Source organism: Strix uralensis, chromosome 3, assembly GCF_047716275.1.
Source record: "Strix uralensis isolate ZFMK-TIS-50842 chromosome 3, bStrUra1, whole genome shotgun sequence".
Lineage (NCBI taxonomy): Eukaryota > Metazoa > Chordata > Aves > Strigiformes > Strigidae > Strix > Strix uralensis.
The window spans coordinates 84,044,324-84,067,961 of record NC_133974.1 but is presented as its reverse complement, the minus strand read 5'-3'; the positions used below and the strand labels follow the sequence as shown (position 1 = coordinate 84,067,961).

The 23,638-nt window shown below is 41.9% G+C and overlaps 2 protein-coding genes across 3 annotated transcripts in view; one reads left to right on the top strand and one right to left on the bottom strand.

The window, feature by feature from the left end:
* Positions 1-4,420, top strand: part of PCNX2 (pecanex 2) — a 161,367-nt gene extending 156,947 nt beyond the window's left edge. For both annotated transcript variants that reach the window (XM_074863133.1, XM_074863134.1), the window contains 2 exons: positions 958-1,406; positions 3,438-4,420. In XM_074863133.1, the coding sequence (XP_074719234.1) occupies positions 958-1,406; positions 3,438-3,611 (623 nt within the window). In that variant the 3' untranslated portion in view covers positions 3,612-4,420. The remainder of the gene's footprint in view (positions 1-957; positions 1,407-3,437) is intronic.
* Positions 4,421-10,188: 5,768 nt separating this feature from the next.
* NTPCR (nucleoside-triphosphatase, cancer-related) lies at positions 10,189-23,187 on the bottom strand. The gene is made up of 5 exons (XM_074863146.1): positions 23,055-23,187; positions 20,346-20,508; positions 19,186-19,282; positions 16,221-16,430; positions 10,189-11,478 (listed from the first exon to the last, which is right to left on the bottom strand). The coding sequence occupies exons 1-5, from the start codon at positions 23,086-23,088 to the stop codon at positions 11,410-11,412; spliced, it is 573 nt and encodes a 190-aa protein (XP_074719247.1). The 5' UTR covers positions 23,089-23,187; the 3' UTR covers positions 10,189-11,409.
* Between the last annotated feature and the right edge of the window lie 451 nt (positions 23,188-23,638).

Here is a 23,638-nt window from a genome sequence, read left to right as displayed (position 1 = left end):
TGCCAGCCCACTGCATGCCATTTGCAAAGGGCCTGGGTGCAAGTATCTGGTGGGTTCATTGGCCAGTGAGTTGGTTTATTTTTCATTCTATGCCTATTTAAATATGCAAGCATAAGAAATACAGAACTTGTTTGAATGACATAAGGTGTTGATATAAATGTTTAAAATGGGGGTGTATATGTACAGGAAGATAGAAGTTGTCTCAGCACGTCAGAATAGCTTCTCTCATCTACTCTGTATCCAACAGCAGCTGCTCTGAGACACTTCACAGAATGGGGCAAAAACCTTATGTGGGTCTCATTCAGACCTCCAACAGACTACCCTAACTAGAGATGTTCACATCTTTTCAGTCTGTAAATATCACTCTTGGAACACAGATATAGTTTAATATTAGTCTTAAAAACTGTCTTGTGGCTTGAATGTTGTAGTCTTTCACTTGGTTGAATTCTCAAATTCTCTTTCCCCATATGCAGGAATAATTCTTTTTCATGTGCCATTGTTTTAACTCACAGTTTTTTGGGTTTATTTTTACATTAAATTATACCAAGCCATTTAAGGTGGATAATCAACATCTTTTACTTGAGTGGGGTTGTCAAAGGGGAGTGGAATTACAGCAACACTATGCTCAGTCATTCACGGGGCAGGTTAAAATGTACATGGCAGAATAGGTGTGAACCTGCGGTTAGAGTACCTTCCTTGGGGTGTCTTCTTATTTTCTTCTCTTTTGACTCAGTGCAGAACCACCAGAGCTATTCTAACCAAAATCCAGAACCCCTGTGGTGGAAAACACAGGAGGGTTCATAGGTTTAGCAATTTATTTCTGTTATTCTTGGGATTCTTATGCTGATAAAACCAGTAGTAATATGCCAATAGCAATATGTACACATGGGACACTGTCAATAGCATGGAGTTCATCAGGATGCCACTTCCTTAAATATATTAAACTTTCTTTTAAAGGCAGGAGAAAACCTAGAAGTCAGTCCGTCCAGGCACACACTGCTTTAAACCAAAGGCCTCCTGCTTCAAGTCACTCCGGACCAATTGCAGAAAGCCGCCAGCCTTTCATCCAAACATCTACATCTGCCCACGAAATTGCCCAAAGGCTTTCCAGCAGTCAGCTGTCATTCCACAACTCCGCAACTTCTGTGTTTTCCCAGTCCCCTGCTGTTCCTGTTGCTGGCCAGCTGACTGTGCAGGACCGAGCTGCAGCAATGCTCAGGTCCAGTCTGGCCTCTTCCACTAGCTCAACTCTCAGCCTGCTGTTCGGCAAGAGAAGTTTTTCAAGTGCTTTGGTGATTTCTGGGCTCTCAGCTGCAGACGGAGGTAACACCAGTGACACCCAGTCATCCAGCAGTATGAATATTGCCATGGGCCCATCTGCTAGAGCAGCAAGTCAAGCAACTCGGGTAAGGCTGAAGCCATAATAGCAGCACTAAGCTGAGCTACTGTACTGCTCTCCTATCAGGTTCTTAAACTCCTGTTGGGTTTCTTCCTTCTCACTGATCAGAAAAAAGTCTTTTCCAAAACAACGTCAGGATTTTGGTATTTGTTTCGCACTTTGCTGCATCACAATGAAAATGAGACTGGTTAATATGTGTGTGTGTATGAGAGTGATGTATTTATAAGTAATTGACAGGCTGGCTGTTAAGCATGCACCTGAAATTGCAAACTGGGGCAAAGTCCCTCTTCCTTTCACTCAGACCAGGGACTTGGGTCTCCCTTTTCTGCAGCCCAGGTGATGAGTACCATTATAAGCAAACTAAATAGCTCCTTCCTTGCTTGCTTACGCAGGACTTAATTATTTGTACAAGGAGGAACAGTTTCCACTGAACAGTGCACAGTGAACAGTGAACCTCTCTCTGACCAGAAATTCAATCCAGGACTTGAAAACCTTGTTGCTGAAAGGGTTAGTCAAAGGAAGTATTTCCCAAAGGAAACCTGCATGCCCTGTGATTCAGCATTTTCTAGCAGCAGAACAGTACACACAAAGAACTTCCAGTCCTATTCCCATCTTCTCTGGAAAATTCAATGCACATAGCAGTGTTACTGTTTTATTGTCTACTTAAGTATATTTATTTAACTTTGGTTGCCATCAGTTGCTTTCCTGAATTTTGAAACTTTCACCTCAGCACTACAGAGCAGTAATGTGAGGAGATGGACTAGAGATAAAGGGTGACTGCAACTAGCGGTTGAGTGACAACCTAATTAAGACAGACTTTTGCATTTAGCCTATCAAAATGGAAACCAAATTGGCAACAGGGGAAGGTTGTGAATATGGAAAGTCCAAAACACTATCATTCTGAACAGTGTATAACTTCCCTCATTTTCAAAGAATTCTCCAAACCTCAAGTGAAAAAAAGCTCCTTAGCCTGTGTGTATTTTGCTCTCAACCCAAAAATACCATGTACGGTATAGTTCCTTGGAGTTTTGCCATGAACTTCAACAGAAGTTGACTGAACGTTACTCATCTGGGTCCAATCCTGCTTTATTACTCTAATAAGCATTAATAATATTTCTACATGTACAGCTGAAAATATCAGATGACAAGGCATAATTCCAACTCTCAAGAGTTTATAGCCTAATTTGCAAGAACTCAGCCAGTCTGCAATACTGAGTACTAATGGTAGGATTCACCTCATCTAACTTTAAGCCATCTACAATTTGGGTTTGAAATCTCCGTAGATTGTTGGTGTGGCCTCTGTATTCAGTGGAAAGGACAATCCACTTCATCCTTACAGCTGTCAGGAAGAAATCTTCCCCTGGGACACCCCTATCTCTCTGCCAACCATTGACAGCCTAGATGATACACTAAGACTACATGGTTAAATTTACATAAGGTGAATCCTGGCCAGAGTAACTGTTCAAGAGTCCAGGTGCCTATTTGATTGAAGTGCTAAGGAAGAAGTGTTTTATTTAAACGTTAACACAGCACAGTTCTGGAAAGCTTTTATACTAATGGACTCCTTACAATGGGGTGACACCATGCATAACATTTTCAGACTGATAATTACGTTCCAGTTTTGATGAACAGGTTTCTTTGTCAGTTGGATTTAAAATCTGGCATATAAAGCAAGACCCAGAGCAACCCAATTTAACTTTTTAGAAGTCAGCCCTGCTTGGAGCAGAGGTTTGGACTGGATGACCTCCAGAAGTCCTTTTCAATCCAAATGATTTTACAGCTCTCTATACATGTACATCTGTGGTACTAAACCTCTAGCTCCTGGTCTGCTTTTCTTTCCAAATTTATGTGTTACACAAAGTGTGACAGGTACCTCTTCAGAAGTCCCTTGTGAATAATGCATGTTAAGAATCCCATGCAGTTTCACAGAATGACATTCCTAGATCAATTTTTAACTTTTTTCACCTGTCACATCAAAAAATAGCTGAAGTGTTACTTAGAAGTTTCCTAAACTAGTTGACTTTTTCTTTCTTTCCAGCAACTCACCGAGACCTGTGAAACAGCCGATGCTACAGAACCTAGACGGCAGCGAGAGGCAGGTCCAGCCCATGCCATATTCATGAGTCAGAACCTGGAGTGCAGAAGGGCCAGCCAAGAAGATATGGCCCTGGAAGACACTGCTTCTCAGCAAAGCCTGTCTGAAGAGCAGTAAGGAGGGTGCCTAGCACGAGGGCCACACGCTTCTTAGAATAACATACAGACACAAGTTAGGTCAGGGAGCTGCATGTGGGTTTAGGTTCTTTCAAATGTAACAAGCAACTTCTAAATGTTTATTTTTCTAACTTCTACACAACAATATACAGGGCAGATGTTCTTCAGCTAAAGGCCTTGGAATGGGTAGGGTTGGAAGATGTCCTAAAAAACACACAGTGCCACTTCATCTCAGGTTCTTGTAAATCCTAGATCAATGAATACAACCTGTTTAATGTTCCTTCCTCTGGAATGGTTGGAATCACGAATGAATAGAGCGGGAAATATTAATACAACTCAGTGAAAAGCACACAAGACATCTCTTTCCTGCCACAACTCAACAGCTGATTGCATGCAAACTAATTGGCATTTGATATATAACACATAGCAAAAGGCAACTTTGAACAGAAGCAATGAATACATAAAGGACAGTACAACCTGTACTGTAACATTAGAGCTAAATCTTATTATTTTTTTTCCAACAGCAAATCTCTCTCATTTTTCTTTAACATGTTATGCAGGTGGTAATTCTGAATAGCAACGTAGCATCACAGATTGATATACTGCATGCAGCCATAATGAAATATTGTGTGAACGAGCCATGCTACACAGATAAACAGAAGTCAAGTGTGAGAAAAGAGAGTATCCAGTGCATGGAAAGCCTTCAAAGCATATGGTGCACCTTATTTACAAAGAAAGCAGCTTTGCATAAACAGCTGCTCTTAGGTATTATCTTGTGCTCCTGTTTGGTTTACAGCAGCGTTTCTCAAATTCCAGGCAACAGCCCCCGTGGGAATTACAAAAGGGCCCAGGGGAATCCTCCTTAAGGACAGGAAAGGGCAAAGCAGGCTGTAATTATTATCTGGAAGTTCTGTATTAGGAAGGGAACAGCTAAATGCCTTTAATTGCTGGACACAGCTCACTGTCCATAAACACTTGTAGCCAGTAATTACAGAGCATTCTGATTTCCCTCCCCCAGAGAAACTGAGCTGCTGCCAATTTAATAGTTGCATAAAGACAGATGAGGCAAAAAGGGAGGCCATGCTTTCACAAAGTTTGAGAAATGCTGATTTACAGGAATGCATGACTACTCTGGAAGCCAAAAGGCTACAACAAATCCTTCCTCTACCATAGCGTCTAAACACACGCTTGTTCTCATTCTTTTTTAATTAAAAAAATTGCAGCTATCAGTGTCTTGCTGTTCCTCTTTACTGTAACTACCATAGATTGTTTCTAATTCTCAACACGAAGATGTGCAGCCAGGCTGTGTTGTCCCGATTAACAAGAAAGATTTAACAAGAGATGCTGTAGCTAAGTCTCATTACTGTTAGGCAATACACAGTTGCATTCTGAGCTTCCTACTGTGCCACACTTCAGATTATAAGTAGTAGAACTAAATAACACCTAGTGAAAATAAAATGATCAAAGTATGTTTTGTGTGGCAGCAGTTTTTGGGTTTTCTTTTTTATTTTGAATTGTTTTCGCTTGCTTTCTGCCTTATGAAATTGAGAAATCTATTGTTTTTCTTTCACTTCAGATCTTGGCGAATTGCTTATTTATAAAGCTCAGCACAACTCAGGCAAAATTCTGATCATGTTTGCAAGGGCAAAAGCAGAGTATTCATGTACAGCCCCCTGAGACACATGGTCATCAGTGCAGTTTAGGCCCTACTAATGTCTCCTCCAGCATCCCGGTGTGATGTGGAAGAGGAAATTGAATTCAGCTGCTCCCTTCTGACCATTTCTGGCAGATCATACCTCTCCTCCCCTACCCTGCTCATGAAGTGCTTCATTACAAATGGGTGGAGGTTATACAGGTAGGTGGAGGGCTCTTAGTAACAGCCACCAGCCCCATTTCTGCCCTGGGGGCTTTTGCATGGCAGTCTATTACGATAAACAATCACTGCTTTGTCTTCCTAAACCCTGCCCTGCCTGGAGGCAGGGCAAACAGGCAGCTGTGGAAAGCACTAAAAACCTTCTCATGTTCAGTTAGCCTCACTTAGGCCTCCAATTTTCACATCTTTAACTTAAGTTTGAATTAATTTCCATCAAAAATAAGTAACTCCAGTAGTCCCAATCAACCTAAATTATTCTATGTATCCAACTCAAGCACACTAAAGCAGATTGGGAAACAGCTGCACAAATCCTCCCAGCAGCAAGCTGCTGTTGCTTAGCGTGGACAGAGGCCCAGCAACGCCACCTTCCCCCAGCACCACAGTTTAAGAGATTCTACCATCTCCATGCCCTCTGGTACCGCACCCTAAGAGAATGCAGCTGCCTCACAGTTCCTGACTTAGTTCAAGCCACCAGCCCTGGAGCAGAACTCCTTGGGGACAGCAGTGTGCCATGATGCCCAGCCTCCCGCTGCACAGGGTGGCTGCCAGAAAACGCATGTCTTAACTCCTTTGTTGAGGCACAGCACACCAGCAAGGCAGAGCAGGAGACAAGGTAAGATTAAAAAAAAAAGGAGTTCCTTTTTGTAGCCATGTCTTACCCAGTTTTTATTTTGCATTAAAGTTGTTACTGTAGCATACTGAGTTGAAAAAGCCTGAGAGTGACCATTAACAACAGTAACAAAGACAAAAAAAAAAACCACTAAAATGACAGCACAAACTCTCCCACATTACATTTCTCCATAATTTTGGATATAGTCTGCTGTTATTAAAAAGACTACTGCTGTATGCATTGTTTTTAAATACGGGCCAATCCTACAGAATAATCAGACATGACGGTTAGAAATAAAACCTGGAAGTAGGTATGAGATTGTACTGATTAAACACATCTTAGACCTCGCCCCATGTTTGCATGAGGTAGAGATAGACCTGTTTACTCTGTACAGGAAGGACGATGCATCTAAGGCGCTGATGCACACAAAGCTAACAGGTACCTAACCTTTAGGCAAGGCCTAATTCCAACAGTAAGGTGCTCAGAACAGCTCTGCGTAGCACCAAAAGGCACCTGAGTCCGTAGGACTGCTGTTCTCAGCATCAGTGCCTACACATACACAAAGGCTTTAAGCCATACTTTTATTCCTGAAAGACCTAAGCAGCTTGATACTTAACCTCACACAGGAGGTGCTTCAGAGTTGCAAGATGGAGGTACCTGTGGCACCTCAAGAACCCTCCTTGTTGGGCAGTTTGGGGCTCTGAATGAAAAGCAAAGGCAACTTCCACTGCTTTTAAGTCAGCTGTGGCACTGATTTCACAATGGTTTCACAATGTGTAACACTTGTTAAAACTTGGTCCTGAAGTTGCTCAGGCTGAACAGTTTGCCTACATTACCTGTCTCATCTCTCACCACATCTGTGATGCAGGACAGATGACCACCACAAACACTTAAGTACCTTTTATAGGCAGTTCCATTTAGTGTCAGTTTTGAAGATACAGGTGCTATGCTTGAATTTTTCCAGAGCTGCAGAAGCCACTTACTCAGCACGGGCTGAAGGCAGAAGCCTGCTCGATGCGCATTCAGCCAGCCCAGAACCTTCTTGCTTCTACAACCTGAAACCAGTAACAAACACTCCAGTCTCACTAGCAAGCTGAATGCATCCTTTGAGGAAATCAAGCACTTGATCCACAAGAGCATTTGGTACATGTGGTTCTTTCACAGAGATGTCAGAAGGGATGAAGAGAGGGAGGGCCTATCTGCCTCCCCCAGCTTAACCCCAGATAACATCACCATTGCTGAAAAGAAACACTGGGAGTGATTTTATGGACACTGGCTCAGTGGGGCCCTCACAACCAGAGAGCAGAGAGGAACACATACAGTAGAGCAGGCTACAGGAAGGAGGATAATGAGTAGATGATAAAACAAGCACAAACACAGTATTTCAGCCCTTGCATTAAATGTGGGATACTTACCCCCCCTCCCATGTTGTTTTCCTAAACTTTCCTTTCACTAATAGGCTCTTGTTTACATCATATAATAAAAGCTACACTCCTAAGGGTGAAACATGGCCTGAAGATCTGGTAAGACGACTTTTAGTAACACTTTACCAAGCCAACCACAGGCTGCTGAACTGCTCACATCCACCAGGTACGCTGGCAAGCCTCCAGCCTGGCCTTCAGCCCGGCTGGTTCCCACCACAGCAAGCAAGACGGGCTCAACCTACAAAGTTCATGTCCATTCCTCCAAAAACACAAATGCTGGAGATCCTGCTGTTCCCTCCATTTTGAAGTGCCATACAAACTTCTTCTATGTGAGGAACTTGGCATTCTTGTTGAAAAGTCTCACCTCATTCCTATAGACAGAAAATCGTGGCATTCACTGCATTTAAGACAAATGTTTACAGAAAGGACTTACCAGTGTGAGTCTTTTTGCCTTGACAAGATGGCTAGATACTCTCAATACCTATGAATGACATTCTGAAGCTATTAAGTTCTTAGGAGTCTCTACGATGTCATTCACAGCTTTTTTAAAAAGTTATTTGTTAGAATAAAGCAAGGAATGTCATCTGCATTTGGCTCCAACCCACCAACTGACTGCTCTTCTCTTGTTGGGGAATTTAAGTTAAAGATCAGCTGAATTTTGTGCAGCTCATTTTAGAAGATTAGAATTACCAGTGAAATTCTCCTGCATGTAATAATCATCTTCTCATCAATGCGTGTTTTTCAACTACCCAATTATTGCCATATTTAGATTACTCCCTGGATTGGGAGCTGGTATTTAATTACAATGTTTCACTAGTGCTTGTACATCCCTAAATCTGCAACAGACATACTATTTTAATTAACTTTGCAGTAGGTCCAGTGTTAAAGATTCACCTCTCTCCTTCAGCCTTCTCAGAGTTTTACAAGTCAAAAATTGTCTAATGCATGATGAATAATGCAGGCCCTGTTTATTCCATGCTGTGTGCAATTTATGTTTGAATTACAAGCCTCCTTGCCAAAAAGTCCTTGATTCTTGGGCTTCAAGAGAATAATTGGTACCTCATATTCTCCCCGTTTTTGCACCAATTAAAACCTGCAGGTGCACTAATGTTGTCATCTGGAATCTTGCTGGTACATCAGAGGTTATTTTCACCAAATGTGTGCTATTAGTAAAATCAGCCCATCAGGGGAATCAGTGAATGCTCTGTTTGTTGTTACAGTGCTCTCAAGGCCTTCCAAATATTTTACTAGTGCAAGACCAGACAATAAATTTTTACCTCTAAAGTAAACACAGGGTGTCATAAAAACTAAGTTCAGTTGGAAATATTACTTTCTCACTCACTCAATGTATATTTGAAACAGGCAAATCATTTCTTCAGGACTGTCTCAGATTTAAAGGCCAGACATGACTGTTAAGGTCATCTAGGATCTCCTGCTAAACACAGACCACAGAATTTCTATTTCTCTTGAAAAGCACTCTAGCTCAGAGAGAAGATGGGCTTAAAAAAAGAACAACAACAAATTAAAGACTCTCACCAGTCTTGAGATAGGAAACAGAAAGCAAGAGCCACTGATGTCAGTAGCAAAAATACCCTTTGATTTAAAAGGGCTGATACTTCACTCACAGTTCCAGTGAAGGAAAAATCCACCTCCATTTTGGAAGTTTTTCCAGTGACTATCTACCCACACTACAAAAGGGCTTCCTTGTACCATGAGACAATGGCTTAAAAGTACTAGAAGCACCTTGGTCAAAAGTTCCCCAAACATTGTTATGATTCTTTTTCCTTTTTTTCCCAGTCTATTAAATGATGGGACTACAGCAGGCATCATGGTGCTATATGCAGGGCAATATATCTACTTTTATGATGAACAAATACCACTCTAAGTGATGAACTCCCAATAATACTGGCTGAACTGGAATTTGGAAAACTGAACTCTGCCATCACTCCTGAAGAAACTCCCCTCCCCAGCTTCTACAAAGAAGTGTCAAATATCTCCATTTTATTTAGCTTTAAAGCTCAGTCCTCATTTAAGACTCAACTGCAGTCCCCCTAAAACCTTGCTAGACTTTAGGCAATTATTTAATCATTGAAAGAACTATTTTTTTTGCAGCATATTTAACAGTTTAAGAGACAACATTGAAACAGTAGGACGTCCAGCACTTAAGCACAGAGAGGTTCCTGTTTGAAAGTCTATGGCACATAGCCCTGAAGTTTACTTTGGTCCCAAGTCCTTCACCACCTCTAATAAGGTGTCTTGTCTGAGTAAGATGCCTGAAGTAATTAAGGGATTAGTGATACCTTCAGGGCACAGCCTTATTTTGCAAAAAGCAACCAGGAGCTGTACATTCTCAAAGGAGTGGGACCCTAAGAGGAATTCTCTTTTTCCCAAATATGATGAAGACGATACTATCATCCAAACGGATTTGGGCAGAATGGTAGTGTAACAGGGCAGTCAGGGAATAAGGCCACAGCATTTTTTAACGTGGCATGTACCTCCTACCATCTGTGGAGGGGCAATGTTTGTACCAGACCCTCCTTCTGAAGATAGGAAAGCGAAAGGACATTCCCTCCATGCTCCCAGCTGTTTCCAGGGCACCTGTAAAAATGCCTTTCCCCACCCAGTCCCCTACAACTTTGGATGTCAGTTTTACAGAAATAAGTAACTCAAATGATATTTGAAAATGCCTTTAAATAGTTTGCTCATTTTAACAGTTGTTGAACTGAACAGAAAAAAGTTGAGAAATGACTGAATTCTTAACAACTTTTTACAGCCAGAGATGACTATAAATTGTACAATGAACACGTGTGCACCTGGGAGGGAACTCTGTTTTCACAACACGCAACACTGATTCGGTGGTAGCACTTCTCCTGAACACAACTGCACACCTCATAGGGAAACACATTGTCTAATACTCTCAAACACTTATTTCACCATTAACCATTAAGCATGTACAGAATCGAATAAGAAAAAATCCCAACCAAAAAGTATTAATAAACATAACATTGTAAAACCCATATGGACAAATGCAGTATTAAGTTGATCCTGACTTAATAAACTCTGCATGAAAAACACAAGTCAAGATTTGACTGAACTTCATGGACTTGAAGATTTATATATGCATTTTTTTAAGGGGGTGAGAGGCAGGATTGCCATCGGAAATCTGGAAATGAACCTAATATACAGCCCTCAACTACTGTCTGGGCCACTCAGGAGAGGGTAGAGTTGGTTATTTTTCCTCCTGAAGTGGAATTCTGTAAATGCCACTTGGGACTACAGGAAATTTCCTTGAAATTCTAGATACCCTTCTTATACTGCAACTGGAGAGAGGGGTGTCTGGGGGTAGGGGGAGAGCATCTGCTTATTCCTTGTACCTCATGAATCATCAGCACCCATGCCGAGACACACTTGGACACACCTAAGCTGGGTCACTTACAGCAAAGATATTTCTGCATAAACTAGGCAGACCACACGTTTTGGGCATGGTTCTGTTCTGTTACACCAGGGCTAAGTTCCAGATACGGAACTGTTCTCCAGGCAAAACAGTCTACACTCTGAAAGACTAAGATCTCAAACAGATTTGACAGTTAATTGCTTTTACATGGTATAACTAAGATCAGAGTCAGACCACCTAACTTTCAAATACCCAGATTAGAACTGGATGTTAACTATGCATCTGTTCAATTTTCTGAATGGATCAGCTTGTGAACTGAATAAACAAGAATCGTGCTATCTCATTTTCACATTTTACCAGTTTTACCTTGCTTACCCTGAAGGCTCCAATAAAGCCTCCAGCGGCTAAAGCAGGAAGGGCAGACTCCAAAACATCCGCAAAATGTTGTAATATTTTGTTAAAATAAAAGCTTTTGTGTTTACAGGCAAGAAAAGGTCTTCATTTTCTGCAGGATTCTACAGCTGCCAAGATGTCTTGCAAAATGCTGTTTCTGTTTTCCTTACTAACCTAGAGAAAGAGAAATTAAAACTGATGTAATTTGATGAATAACCTCTGTATCAGTGTTTACTTCAAAAACAAAGCAGAAATTCAAATGCATTTCTTTCTCAGTGGAGGAATGTTGAGTGTCAAGCACCTGCTGCCTTCTGCTTCTGAGAACACAACAAGCTAAACCCACAAACCTGCATATGTAATTGAATATTCAATGATCTTTTTGATTTAATTACCCATGGTTTTTTGCAGTATTATTCAGGGCTTGAATAACCAACAAGAATCACTCAAAGAACCAGCATGTACTTTTGTCATTACTAGAAATCCTTTTCAATTACCAAATATAATTTTCCTACTATAAAGTGGAGTTCTTACGCCTTCAGTACTTGAAAGGGTTTATTAGCATGATAGACCTAGTCAAAAACATCTGCAATGAAAAAAATGAAAACATGCTTAGCAGCACAACTCCATATTCCGAGAAACCTTAGCACTGCAGGATAGAAACACCTTGAAAAAGAAAGAATACTACTTGAGAAAGCTGGGGGGCTTTTGTAGCACATTGAGGTATGCCTTTTGTTGACCAGTCCATGGAAATGCTGGGCTTTAAGACCAGTACATGTGAAAATCCAGTCCAGTGTCCTGTCTTTTGCTGGGCCCATCTGCATTGCAGCACATGCAGATTACTGTAAACTGCCAAGCAAATGCTAGCGCTTGCTAGTCAGCTCAGCTCCTGGGTGCAGCAACAATACAGCACAGAGCTGCAGGGGGCTGGGGGTGTAAATTACCCCTTCTTGATAGACCGGGTCCTGATACAGAACCCACTGACCCACAGTGCCGGCATTACTAACTCAACCAAAACCTGGGGAGATGGCTGGGGTGGTGAAAGAGTTAACAAGCAATTGTGAAGTGTCAGCAAAAGCCTCATTTTAAAAAGCCCAAGAAATTTTTCCCACTGTTCAGATCCCTGCAGAGAGGGCAGGAAGAAATAAGACAAAGACAGATGAGCCAAAAAAAAGCAAGGGTGTTCATATTTTTAACAAAGTTTGAGAAATGCTGTTTGAGGAGGAAGGAGAGACACCACACTATGAATGGCATAAAACTCTCTACCAGCAAGGTTTCACTGCATTCCCTGTAGCTGCATTTCAGATCTGAGCACAAGGGTTTGTATCCCTTCCAGTACTACAGTCAATACTGAACAGGATAAATTATTATTGTTATCATCATCATAATGTTTTTTAACTAGGTGACAGCCCTACCTGAAGAATTTGGGCCTAGAAGTCTACTGCTGTTTACAGTCACAGACATCCTATCCAAATACTGGAAATCAACACTCTAAAACCTAGAGATGGTGGTCTTACCCACACCACTTGAATTCAAGAGAGCAGATCAACATGGGACTGAGGAAAAAATGACATTAAAAAAAAAAAAAAAAAAACAAAACAAAAAAAAGGGAACCAAAGGGAAGAACTGCCTGAAAATGTTGCTGATTTTACTGAGTATCATTCCAAGCCTATTCTAAGATAAACAGCAACCCCACAATAACAAAGAGAGCAAGACAACAAAGAATGGAATTGCTCTTCAGTAAGGCTATTGAGAGCCCCCAAGGTAAACAAGGCACAGTGCACAGATCAGCCAAACTCTAAATCTCACAGCAAGTGTCCTGATATCCTGACTTTCAAAGGACCTTCTGAACATTTAATAGCTCTTCCCACTGTCTCACAGCCAACAGAAACAATACTACATTTTATCTATCCCTTTTCCATACCTACATGCCAGAAGTCCAGTGAGAGCAGCAGAGAGAAAGTGCCAAGTGCTGGGAAATTTTCACAACTGTTTTACAAAGGCTGCTTGATAGATATAAGTCTCCTCTTAAGATCTGGAGACATTCTGTGCAGGCAGCTTTCCCAGAGAGAACAAATCTCCCAGTATCTGTACTGAATGTACAAACAGATGGGTACATTTTTAGACAGGGAGTTGAAAATAACTGTAGATGCTGCTTATACTGAGCGTTTAGGTAATCTGGAGGAAACTACCACCTAGACTCCAAGCAGGCAACAGTAGAGGACAAAAGCTTTCTTCCCCTAACTGTTAAATGCACCGTCAAGAAAACCCCTCTTGCACAGTCTGTTCAAATGGAACTTTTTCTTCCTCTGATCCATTTAACTGTTTTCTTTCTTAAAAGGCATGGGCTTCATGGAAGCATAATTAATAGATGGGAAAATGGGAGAAAATGAGTATGTGGCAGCTGCTAAGAATAATCTGATCCTATTTATGACACTGTGTCTGCAAAACTACACAGACCAGGGAAGTGCAAAAAGAGCCTCCGTAGTTTCACTGGAAAGTTTAGTTCTCAGCAAAATGGAATTGGGCAACAATGAAAAGAAACGTGTTAAGTATCAGAGCTCCTATCGTTAAGTGCTCTAAACATAATAAATGTTTGGGACCAAATGCTCAACTGCTTTTAGGGCATCTGGGCCTATTTACACCAACTGAATGTTTTCAAGACAGAAGGGACTGTCAAACCCTGAACAGCTGTCTCTATGCACTTAGTGTCACAAGGACAGCTCTGGTGTTTGACGCTAAGAGAAGGATGAGAAAACTCTGCTGAGTTACTTGAATGCAGCCTAACTCTGTATTAAGTAACAAAGCAGGCTGAACTTTTTTGGAAGGTAGCCACCTACTTCTGCACACTTCCAGGCATCATAAAAGTTAGTAAGAAATTACTGACCATGAGCTATTTGGGCACTCCATGTTCTCACCATGCCACAGCCCTTGAAGAACATAGCTGGTGATCCAGTATTTACTTCAGCTAGTAACACCTCTGACTCCCCATGGGCAGGTTCTGTTCCTGCTCACGTACATGTTTTAACTAGCTGGGCAAGAGCATGTATAGCATGTCACTGCTGCAAGTGAGACAGATGCTCTCCTGCATGAGACTTTAGCATAGCAGGTCTCTGCCACCTTGGAACTATTGCAGTCTGTCACACATTTCACACCCATGCTTTTGGCTAATGGATTCACCAGAGAACTCTATTTAAACAAAGAAACCTGCATGTCCTAATTTCAGCAGCATAAACAGGATGGCTCATTTTTTTAGTAAAGTTTTTTTTTTTAGAGAGAAAAAATTGCTCCACTGAAGTTTCAGGAAGACTTTTGCTGGCTGTAGTCAGTATTTCAGGGAAATATGTATCAGCAGACTGATACAGCTAACAACCTGGGGCCGAGTGGCACATGCCCTCAGAACATCACCTGATAAAAAAAGAGATAGAGGAAGCCTCAAAAGCTTCCTTGAAAAGCCAAACACTGTTTTCTAGCACTCCGTTTCCTCACCCAAGCAGGTCAAATGCACACTATTGCCTTGCCATGACTGCAGTCAAAGCACCAAATGACTGTTACTTTCAGTGAGGCATTCTCCATTCCCTCTCCCCAGACCTACCACTGTAAAGCAAGTCTCATAAAATTCACATTCACGTGCATCCCCATTCAGTAACCTGACCACTAACACACATCAGCTTGTCAGTGGGAAACCTGGGGTTTTATCTCCAAAAGCAACAGCAGGAGTTGAATGCTTACGTGTGGAAAGGAATCTTCTCTCATCTTTGCTCCTAGGATGGCTTTAGCACTTAATTAAAGAGGCATTTAATTTAAAAAACAGAAACTGAAGATGATGATGGGACCACCAACTAAAAGAAAGCTGAGGAAATTTTCTGAGCACTGCAGTTTTATTAATCTCACTTTGAAGAGGAAAAAAGAAGATGGAGACTTTGCTTTCTCTGCAGTAATTAAGATCATTCAGTATAAAGTTGTTGAGATAGTGTTTTTTCCTTCCTCATTCACTTGGATGTAAACAAAGTATGCATTCTCACTGTGATGTGCACCTGACAAAGAACAGGCTGCAACAGTATACTGCTCTATTACCCCTGTTAGTAAGCCAGGATGTGCAAGTCCCACTTCCTGAATTTATATTTTATAGAGATGGACAGTTCAGCTTTGGATATATAGCTTTATTCTCTACTACAAATAGTACACTGAGCAGAAAAATAAATCAAAGGAGTGGGGGCTGCATTTAGCTTGTGAAGCATCCAGGACACTTGGAGACATTAAGAAAACCTCAGGCATGTATTCCTGTGCAACAGGCTATGTTTTGTTGTGATAAGTTTTTGAGAACCTCCCGATAACTGATCAGAAATGCACTTTGAGGCCCTAGTATTATGAAAACTATGTCTATAAAAATAACATAATGAATTCCAAAATTGGTTCCCTGACTCCAGAGAAAGCACACTCCATTTACAAGTGTCTTTCTTCTAGAAATCATTTCTGCAAAATCCACTGCTGCCTTTTTTTCCCCCTTTTTTTCTTCAGTATGAATTACTGGTAATATTTCTGCAAGCCAGTCTAAAAAAATAATTTAAAAATCTGACTGTACTTTAAAAGATTCAACTCTTAGGAATAATGAATACTTAGAAGGCAATAATACTACAGCAAGAAAACCTTTTAAAACAACTATATCATTACTTCTGCAGCCCCTCACAAGCAAAGCCAGCTGTGTGAGACTGCTACAGTAAGTGCCAAATGTGATTTTTTTTTTTTTAATAAGGTGAACACCTGCCCATTAGGAGTAAAATGGAAACTAAAAAACTTATTTCATACAAGCTACCCACAGCTATCAATTGGTAGTAACAATTAGTTTTTAAACAGAGCCAAATACAAACCAGCAACCTAGAACAAAAGGCTCTTTAAGGATATTAAATATTACTTACATTAAACACTTTAACATCTTTCCGACTTCTTATTTCTTCAACAAGATCCAGTGGCTTTCCCTTAGGTATTGGAATAGTTCCAAGCACCACAGTCTCTGAGCCAGTCAGCGTTTGACGAACAGCTTGAATAAAAGCCTGGCTGAAGAGCTCCATTTTACCAATCTCATCTATAACACAGATTTTTTTCTCTGCACTACTGCCATGGTTTACCTGTGGAAAAGTGCATCAAGAGACTGTAAACAATGCAGAACAAGAAACACAAATAATTTCTATGCTAATAAAAGAAATACCTCCAAAAGAAACCAATTCAATTGTAATACTGGGGAAGGTAGAAGAGTCAAAGCTGCTGCTGGTAACTGACAGACTTATAAATCTATCATTTCTATTTCAGCACAGATTTTTGGAAAGATGAAAATATACGTACAGCATAAATAACAACTACAATAGGAAATATTCAGAACATCAGTTTTCCTTCAAATCAGAATTCTCACAGTGGTCCCATATGAGCTATCTGACAACTAAGAACTTCACTTTGCCTACCAGCAACTCTCAGTCAATCTGAGGGACAATTTTTCAAAACTTCACTCTTCCCATCAAATGATGCATTTAAAATAGATCAACATCCACACAACACAACTATTAAAAAAAAAAAGACTTGCATTAAATCTAGCTCTGGAAGTTTCTCCTCCTGTACCTTGGTCAAAGGAGGGTCAAAACTAGCATTTCTCTCAGAACTAGTTTTCTTCAAAGCTATGTGGATAACAACCAAGCTGTTTTCAAGCCTCTCTCACATCAGAACAGTCACCTTCCATTTCTTTGTCAAGATATCACTTATTTAATAGTCTTAGACCACCCCTGGATTGCAGGATAGGCACCATACTAACGATTTACCAGGTTTTGTGGTTTGTTTGCTTCTTTCATGAAGTGAATACTGTGCCAAACAGTACTATGCTGCTGATGGGGAAGTCTAGGAGACAACACGGGTGATATTGCCACTGAGGGAAAGGCAACTTGGAAAGCAAAGGAACTATTCAACAGAAAAGGAAGTGCACTGCCTACCCTCTCTTGGGAAAAGTAACTGAGAACTGTACTCCATTATTTATAGAAGTGAGGAGGAAATCAACTGAAGTCAAAACATCACTGTAGATCCATGAATATATACCAATACCAGTCATATTATACAGAACCTAAAAAAAAAGGAAAAATAAATCTAAATGTTTTGCGTTGTGAAGGCAAAGTATTTGCTTCTGGGAAAGTGGAAGAACTGTGTAACATGTGTCCTAAAATATTTTCAAGCTAAGTCCCTGCTGAATAGCTGTTTTATCTAAAATCCTTTCGTAGATCAGTGAGCAAAAAGTCAATACATTGAGAAACAGAGCACTTTGCTTTGAAAAAAATCCTCAGTCCTGCCTGGTAAAGTTTCCAGAACCAGAAAGATCATCCACTGTAGGATCTACTCCTGTTTTCACTAGAGTAAATGAGATCCAAGCGAAGAGCTGAAGCTGTCCTCAAAGCTAAATGGGCACATGCCCACTCCGTGCTGCTCTCTGATCAAACCAGGCCATACCTATGACTCTCCTGCCCTCATTCTTCATTTGTTTCTTCTTGTTTCAGTTCTGTGATCTTCCACACTCTCCTCCTCTCCCATTTTGTGCCACCTACATGCATGACAACATTCCCACAAAACGGATTAACAGCACTTTCAACGAGAACAGGGCCATGCACTGTCCGACCCTGCTGGCCCCTTTTCTTCTTCTCTTCGCTCTTCTCTTCTACTTGCAGAAAGCCATAAAACAACAAGAAAAATTCAACACTGCTAACACTCTTCTAGCAAGATCTCTCCTGGACTTCACATTACTGCAGCAGTAAAAGGATTCCAAGTACAGCGCTGGCTTAGTGAAGTCTTTTTTATTAAACTATCCTTCTATTTACTAACATAGTAAATCAAGTTACAGTGAAATTAAACATATAAAAATTGTCCCATTTTATTAATATTTCCTTTCTCCCTTGCTCCCACCATCTCTGCTTCCTTACTCTCAGACTGTAATGTTCCCTGACAAAAACAAGAATCAGATCCTCAATCTCAATTTTGCTCCTTGCACCTCTTTGGTTTTTTTGTTCTTTTGAAGTTCATTAAGAAGGGCCTTCTTCCTTGGTCCCTTGAGCTTTGGCAGTATAGAAAAATCACAATAGGTTTTTTTTAGTAGTACAGTTCAGCAGCTGCTGCACACTGCTTGTGATATGTTATTGCCAAAATCAGATCTGTTCTTGTTTAATTTTGGAGAGGGGAAAGGTTGGCGTGAGAGAGGGGGAGAAGGAAAAAGGCAGTAACAGAATGTTAGAAGAATCAGAAAGAGACTGTGTAGAAAGTCTTGTCACAGTCAGAGCACTCCTTCTGCAGCAGGCTAAATCCCAAATTATCAGGCGGCTATCATCAGTTAAAACCCACCAGTCTCCAGGTACTTATACAGTGGTAATCAAAAATAACCACTAGATTCAAGAAACTAATGCTTCTACTGGAAGAAGATGGGAATCAGAGCAAGAGGCGGAAAAGAATCTGTAAAGAAGAAAAGCAGCAGCAAAAGGCTTTTTCCTGGACCCACTGACTCCACCCGGTTCTGCCTGGTAAGCCACTCGTACATTTTGTTTGCTTTCCAATATGCAAGAGAGTGGCATAGGAAGAAACTTCCTCTCAGCTATCTCTCAGGCCAAGGAAGTCCAGCTCACAGGACGATGTCAGATCAAGAATGACAGGGGATTGCAATCTCTCCAACACTACAATAAGCACAAGAGAACAAGACAGATTTGCCCCTCTAGTTTCCTGATCCTGAAGTCAATCAGAATCAGTGATACCCAAGAAACAGGTCATTTGTTAATATCAAAAACTAGTGCTCTAGAAGGGCCTTCCAATAACACTGATTATCATAAAGCATCCATTTTTCAGCAGCTTTCATAGAATACTCACATTTCTCAGCATAGGTAGAACCAACTGCTCAAATGAAACGAGGTCTACAACATATTGTCCGACCCGATATTCACGTCTTGAAGTAGAAGAATCAGAACTGAATTTGAAAAAGAGATACACAATTCCTTCTAAGTAATGAGTTTAGTGAGAATATACCGCAGTCATTTCAAGTGGATTTATGAGAAGTTATTCTAGTAAGTCAAATCCCCTTAGTTCTAAGAGAAGAAACTCTAAACCATCCATTCAGTCATATTGCAGTTAGCATTCTTTCAGATAATAAATATACCATAAGCTACCTCCACAAATCTGTAAGCTCAAATTTGAACAGTGTTCAGAAGGACAATAGGATGTAAAAGCCAGCAGGTATATTTACACTGAAATCAAAATACATGCCAGCAGTTCAGATCTTTGAATTTGGTAATGTGACACTACAGACAGCATCACAGCAGTAGCCCAAATCTTCGCATGGGCTGCAAAACCCTTCAACAAACTTGGAAAAATACTCAGTTTTCATGTGCTGCATCACACTGTCCTAGGTGAACCTTCTTTATTAGCAGTATGCAAATTATTTACTCAGATCAACTATGTCTGAACGAGGTGCAGACTAAGTTTTGCACAAAGTGTGAAAAGCCAGGTTTAGTGAACCAGGAGAAACTGTGAGCCCCTCACCACTTGAGAAGCCTCCCTCTTAGTGAGGGTCTGAAATCCTCTTTTTCTTAAAATTCACATGTGGGTTTTGCAGGCCAGTCGGTGGCTCTTTAAAACAATGTTATATGCAATTTCCCTTTTATTTTCCACTTCTGTCTCCATAAATTAGCTGGTGGAAACAAAAAACCTTCCTCTCTGCCAATAATACAATAAGCTACTTACTGTATCTCAAAGAGACTTGACCTCACAATAAAATGCTCAGCAGTGCTTCCGCTCTATCTGGTGTAAAATAGGCAGTAAGAGAGAACACCCTTCCCTAGCACATTTTCAATATTTCACTATGCAATACACTCACTGTCTACCTACACAATACAGGTATCAGCCAAGACAAGAGAACTGAACAGGCCATACATGTGCTGGAAATCACCTTCTGGAGGCACATTTAACATGCTGACAGACCGAAGCAGAAGCATAAAACAATAAGCCACTTACAGTTATTAAAACCTCAGTACCTGACTCTAGATAAAGGTCCTCGTTTTCCAGACAAAGTGACAACATCAAAGCCTGTTCTCCTGCCACCTTCTCTAACTTCCTCTGTGTAAAATCCATCAATGGGAATGCCTGAGGATTTTAGAGCTTGAGTGACTTTCTGGATCAAAGTAGTCTTTCCAACCCCTGAAAATGATGAAGAAACAAAATGCACACAGGATTAATCTTCTCCTACACTAAAAGCCCATTTTTAAACACCACGGTAATGATTCAGTTCAGCAGGAACATTGATTACTTTTTAAGTTTGCAAATTGGATTTTTTTAAATGGTAGAAAAGAACAGAGGCACGTTTTAAAGTTCATCCTGTACTGACACTGAAATGTTTTATTAGCCTTTAAGAAGTATGTCTACAGTGAAGTCACAACAGAATGGTACAAATATCCCAGGCTACCACTGAACTTGTTAGCTTAGATAGTGGACAGGCAGGCCATAAAGCTTGCCCCAAGGCAGGTAAATACATGAGAGCCATACTGTTCCACAACTGATACCCACCCAAGCTAGCTGGAAGACTAACTCATGAACCTCCCTTTCTACCACTTCTATTCACTACCTTTTAAGAACAGAGCTGAGTTTATCCTCCTTTTAGATCATAAGGTCAAAGCTGATTGCTATTACCAGCAGCCTAACTGCCACAAAGGACACACTACTTCTATTGATGTCCTAGAAATCAGAAGCACCCCCTGCCCCTGAGATATCAGGTCCTACATGGCAAAAAATATTTCCAACAACAGAAGCATGCTTCTAATGGTAATTGAAGCAAGAGAGGTTTTGACTAGATAAAGGGAAAAGCTTTTTTATCGTGAGGACAATCAAGCCTGGAACAGGTTGCCCAGAGAGGCTATGCAGTCTTCACATTCTTTGAGGTTTACAAGCCCTGACTAGATAAAGCTTTCAGCAACTTGGTCTAGCCTCATAGCTGACCCTCCTTTACACCTCCTGAAGTCCCTTCTCACATGAATTATCCTGTGGTCCTATAACCCATTTTTTTACCCTAGGACAGATCCTCCAAACCCTTGCCACCTGATGTCTGATGTACCTTCTACAATGTGAACATTGGCCATGTTCCAGACATCCTCTCAGTTCCCACAAAGGAGCTATTTCTTCTCCTTTGCCACTGTACAAGTACATCCCTTGACAATTTCCTTTTAAACTCAAATTTATCGCCTCTCACAAAATTTAGTGTTATCACTTCATTTTTAATCATTGCTGTAAAAAAATGAGAAGACAGAAAATATCCTGCAGAATAAACCTTCACATTCCTGGAGACAAGGAGTACAGACCAAATGTGAGTTGCCTGAAGGTGCCAACAGAAATCATTTCAACATGCACATACCAAATTCCTCCCTCAGATTTTAAGCATATCTAGGAACTACTTTCTTAACAGTCAATATCAATGGCAGAATATTCTGTGGCTCTACGAGCACCTAGTCAAACTATTAACCAAACTTTTCAAAATTGAAGTCAAAGGGATTCCTGGCATTTGAAAAATAAAATGACAAATGTGGCACCATCAGTATCTACCACCTTCCTGAGGCCTTGACTCTGCTAAGTGAATTTATACTAATTTGGCTAAGTAGATTTGCTATCTCTAATTTGGTTACCTTCATTCAGTAAATTGCCAAAGAAAGTAAAAATGATTCAAACTAAGCTTAAGAAAGCTTAAAGTTATACACTTAGCTAATCAAAACAGTACATTCAACTTCAGTTAAATGAACAGAGACAAGGCCTAAGCAGGCCTAACCACTGGGTCTCCCAGAGGGCTGCCTTTATTCAAGTGGATGGAAAGGCAGAATGAAGTGGGTGGAATGTATCTATATCTCAGCCTAGCAGTAGCATTTTAAATTAATTCCAGACAAGACAGGCATATGCAAAAGGTTCACAGAACGGAGAATTAGGCCCACTGCTTTAATTCCTGACCACAAAAGAAAGCTTTGCAATCATAATAACTGGTTTATTTCTTTATCAACCTTATAGTTCGACCCTCAGACTATTCTAGCTCCGTTCTACCTCCACATAATCAGCTTCCCCTGCCATGATAAAGTACACTGCTTCAATCAAGGCCTGTCCATCTGGGATACCAATTATTACCCTATAACTTCATCATTACTTAGGTTGGAGGCACTAAATCACTACAATTAAGTCACAGAAGAGATGAATGCTGAGAAATTATTAACGGCTGCAGTTTAATTGAAGTAGGATTAGTTGTCCAAGGTTGGTTTTGTTGTTTTTTTTTTTTTTTTCTTCCCCTCAGCATTGAGCTGCAGGGCAGGAGCCAGGGACAGAGCAGCAGCGTCTGGAAACGTGCATGACATGGGATAAGACCGAGAGCTAAAATGGAGTTTTATTAGGAAAAAATTAATGAGTACTGCGGCTCTGACCTCAACAGGTGAGCGGCTACAGGCCCGCACGCCGGCAGCCGGGGTTACCTCGCAGGCGGTTGCCGGGCCCGGTTGCAGCAGGAGGCGCTCCCGGGGCTCCGCCACAGCCCAGGCCGGTGCTGGGGCCCGCCAGCAGGTGCCTTCCCCTGGCCCTAAGCGCTTCACGGCCCCGCGCAGGGCGGCCAGGCCAGACCAGGCCAGGCCAGGCCGAGCCAGGCCCCCGGCCAGCCCCAGCGACCGCGCCCGCCTCCCCTCGCCCCGCTCCTCTCCCCGGGCTCCTCCTGCCCCCGTTACCTGGCGGGCCCGTGAGAAAAACGTGCTTCGACATGGCGGGGGCCGCAGACCGCGCTCCGCCCGCTCCCCCCGCGGCGCACTCCGGCCCAGCCCGGCTGGCGGGAGCGCCGCGCTGCACCTCCCCCTCGCTCCGCCCCTGGCCCGGCGGCCTGGCCGGGCCCCGCACCGCCACCGCTTCCTGCCCGCCGGGCAGCGCTGGCCGTGGCGCGGCGCTTCGCAGGCGGCCGCGGTGAAGCTGCCAGTGCCGGCAGCTGCTGAGGGGAGCCCGGCCTCTCCCGAGAAACCCCCCAGCGGGGATTGCTCAAAAGCCGCCCCGGCGGGCCGGGGGCTGGAGCCGCTGTGGCCCCCAGGGCTCGGGCGGTTGACGCCGAGGGACGACGGGCCCTTCCCGGCCGGTGGCGGCCTGGGAGGCACGGCCCAGGGGTGGGCCGCTGCTGCCGTGGTATTACCCAGAAGATGGACATTATTTAAGGTTAGGGGAGAGGGGAAAAAACAATTAATTTCCTCAATGTGGGTCAGCATTTTCTTTATCCAGTCAGCTTGACCTATTTAATTTCTTAATTTCTCTCCCTAGAGCTTTCTAC

What these genes read in the sequence shown, in the direction of transcription:
- NTPCR (XM_074863146.1), bottom strand. Translation starts at nt 23,088, where the DNA reads ATGTCGAAGCACGTTTTTCTCACGGGCCCGCCAG. An exon ending in TTTTCTCACGGGCCCGCCAG is followed by an intron (nt 20,509 to 23,054) that starts GTAACGGGGGCA and finishes CATCATTTTCAG; the next exon opens with GGGTTGGAAAGACTACTTTG. An exon ending in GGACCTTTATCTAGAGTCAG is followed by an intron (nt 19,283 to 20,345) that starts GTACTGAGGTTT and finishes TTTCAAATTCAG; the next exon opens with TTCTGATTCTTCTACTTCAA.